Source organism: Panthera leo, chromosome B2 (genome assembly GCF_018350215.1).
Source record: "Panthera leo isolate Ple1 chromosome B2, P.leo_Ple1_pat1.1, whole genome shotgun sequence".
Taxonomy (NCBI): domain Eukaryota; kingdom Metazoa; phylum Chordata; class Mammalia; order Carnivora; family Felidae; genus Panthera; species Panthera leo.
In genome coordinates this window covers 762,293-765,395 of record NC_056683.1, presented here as the reverse complement: position 1 = coordinate 765,395, position 3,103 = coordinate 762,293, and the positions used below count along the sequence as shown (strand labels likewise).

The following is a 3,103-nucleotide window of genomic DNA, read 5'->3' as shown; positions in this document are numbered from 1 at the left end:
TCATCTCTGATCAGGTGGGCATATTGTTATCTTACAGAATCACAAGGAGAATAAGAGTGAGTACAATCAGAATATTATAATTGTTCCATTTTATTACAGTTGTTAATCTCTTATTGTGCCTAAATTTGTAAATTAAACTTAATATAGGCATGTATTTATAGGAAAACAATAGTATGTATAGGGTTTGGTACTAACCTTTGTTTCAGGCATCCACTGGGGGTCTTGGAACCCAGTGGATAAGGGGGTGCTACAGAAAACATTTTGAAATTGGTAATAGATTTGATGTTCATCATGACTTTTTGTCCATGAGAGATTATTGGAATTAAAGTTATTCTGTTTTTTTTTTATAATCCCATTAATGGAACACAGCCTGAAAATGTTGAAAAGGAAACTAAAGCTATTCATCAAAAAAAGATCATTTGTTTCATGGAAATTTTCTTCTGTAGTTATGTGAGGAAGTTTCCAATTACTGTTTACCCAGATATCACCCTGGGATGAATGAGAATTTGACAGTTAAGAAGCTATGTTACTATAACATGGCAAATATCTGGATAAAATATAAAAGTGGAAATTTTTTTTATTTTATATTTAATTTGTGAAATTTTTTATTCTGGTGAAATTTAAAATTTACAGAGAAGCTGCAAAAGTGGTACAAAGAACCACCACTAACCCTTTACAGATCCAGCAGTAGTTTATATTGTGTCTAGAAAGACGTTTTCTATCCATCTACCTACATACCTACCTAGCTACCTAACTACCTACCTATCATCATCTCTTTTTCTGGCCATTGGAGACTAAGTAAGAGACATCATGTCCCTTTACCTTTAAATACTTTGATGTTGATTTCCTAAGAACAGGAACTTTATTTTACATAACAGCAGAGTTGACAAAACAGGAAATGTAATATGAATACAATATTATTATCTAATCCATAGTCGAAAGTCATATTTCTCCAATACTCTGAAATAGGCTGCTAGTAGCTATGTTTTCCCAGTGCAGGGCCCCCCATTTAGATAATGTGTCTCCTTCATCTCCTTAGTCTAGACCAATTCCTCAGCCTTTATTTGTCTTCATTTAACTGAATATTTTTGAAGGTTACAGGACAGCTATTTTGTCCAGCTTGTCTCAATTTGAGTTGGTCTCATGTGTCTTCAATGCTAAAATCAGGCTGTGCATTTTTGGCAGGAATGTCACTGAGTGACATTATGTCCTGCTCAGAGCATCATGTCAGTAGGTGCAAGATGTTGGTTTGTCTCAACACTGGTGTTGTCAATATTGTATTATTAATATTGACTAATGTATTATTAATATTGTTAATATTGACTAATCTTGTGATGTTCATCCACCACATTTTTCTCTTGTGAAGTTTACTATTCTTCATTTTGTAATTAACAGGTAATTAGTGGGGAGGTATTTTAGAGCATGTAAATATCCTGTTTCTCATATTTCATTCACTAGTTTTTAGTATCTATTTACCATTTTTAACTCTACCATTCCTTCTATACACATTATTAGGATCCCTACTGACAGAAATAATATTTTCTTCTCCACTAATAATTTATAAATATATCACTATAAGGTTTTGGATTCTTACTTCTCTCAATTCATTAGCATAATTTCTCTTAATGCCCAAAATGTCCCAGCGTTGAACAGTGGTAGTCCTTTTAAACTGGCTTCTGTTTCTTTTCCATGTGTCCCTATGATTCTTGGAGCATTTTCTTACGTTTTGGGGAAGTATGTGATTCTTTTCTCAGGTAACAAGGAAAGAATGATGAAGGGGAAAAATGCAAGTTCTGAAGGCTACTTTATTCTACTGGGTTTTTCACATTGGCCTCATCTGGAAGTAGTTCTCTTTGTGCTTATCTTGATGTTCTACTTGATGACATTGATAGGCAACCTGTTTATTATTGTCTTGTCATACCTGGACGCCCATCTCCACACTCCCATGTACTTCTTCCTCTCAAACCTCTCTTTTCTGGATCTCTGCTACACCACCAGCTCCATCCCTCAGTTGCTGGTCAATCTCTGGGGCCCAGAAAAGACCATCTCTTATGCCGGTTGCATGACTCAACTTTACTTTGCCCTCGCACTGGGAACCACAGAGTGTGTCCTCCTGGTGGTCATGTCCTATGACCGTTATGCAGCTGTCTGTAGACCCCTACATTACACCGTGCTCATGAACCCTCGTTTCTGCCACCTGTTGGCTGTGGCTTCCTGGGTCAGTGGCTTTACCAACTCAGCACTTCATTCCTCCTTTACCTTCTGGGTCCCCCTCTGTGGACATCGCCAAGTGGACCATTTCTTCTGTGAAGTTCCAGCACTGCTGCGATTATCGTGTGTTGATACCCGTGCTAATGAGCTGACCCTCCTGATCACAAGCTCCATTTTTGTTTTCATACCACTCATCCTGATTCTCAGCTCATATGTTGCCATTGCCCATACTGTGCTGAGGTTGCAGTCATCAACCAGACTTCAGAGAGTCTTTGGAACATGTGGATCCCATCTTATGGTTGTGTCCCTCTTTTTCATTCCAATCTTGTGCATATATCTGCAGCCACCATCAGGAAGTTCTCAAGAACAAGGCAAGTTCATTGCCCTTTTTTATACTGTTGTCACACCTAGCCTCAACCCTCTAATCTACACTCTCAGAAACAAAGATGTAAGAGGGGCAGTAAGGAGACTAGTGGGACAGGAGAGGCCTGTGCACTCATGACCTTCACAGGACAACACAGTGCCTCCTCAGTAAGGACTTGTCTGCATACATCCATCGTCTTCTCTCCCATTTACTCACTCAGCACCAGTGGAGTGTGTGTCTCTCAGGACCACAGAGCTCTGACTCACAGATATGAATTAAACAGTCTGCCTAAATACTAATCACTCTCCAATGGAGAAAACATCCATGTAAAACAAAGATCAAAAATCAGTATTTTCCATGGTACAATAAATAAAACAAAGGTATCCTATCCTTAATTGAAATTAAGAAATAAAATTCCTGTAGAATGACGATATACCTAATTTTTAAAAACCTAGACTATTGTCTTATAATTTTTTCCTTTTAAGGAAGAATTTGCCCTAAAATTTGTTTTCTATTTTTGGTTTAACT

At 37.6% G+C, this 3,103-nt stretch overlaps 1 protein-coding gene across 1 annotated transcript; it reads left to right on the top strand.

The window, feature by feature from the left end:
* The first annotated feature begins 1,768 nt into the window (after positions 1-1,768).
* Positions 1,769-2,713, top strand: LOC122219283 (olfactory receptor 2J3-like). Its single transcript, XM_042937464.1, has one exon. It carries the CDS (start codon positions 1,769-1,771, stop codon positions 2,711-2,713), a length of 945 nt encoding a protein of 314 aa, XP_042793398.1.
* Positions 2,714-3,103: the final 390 nt, after the last annotated feature.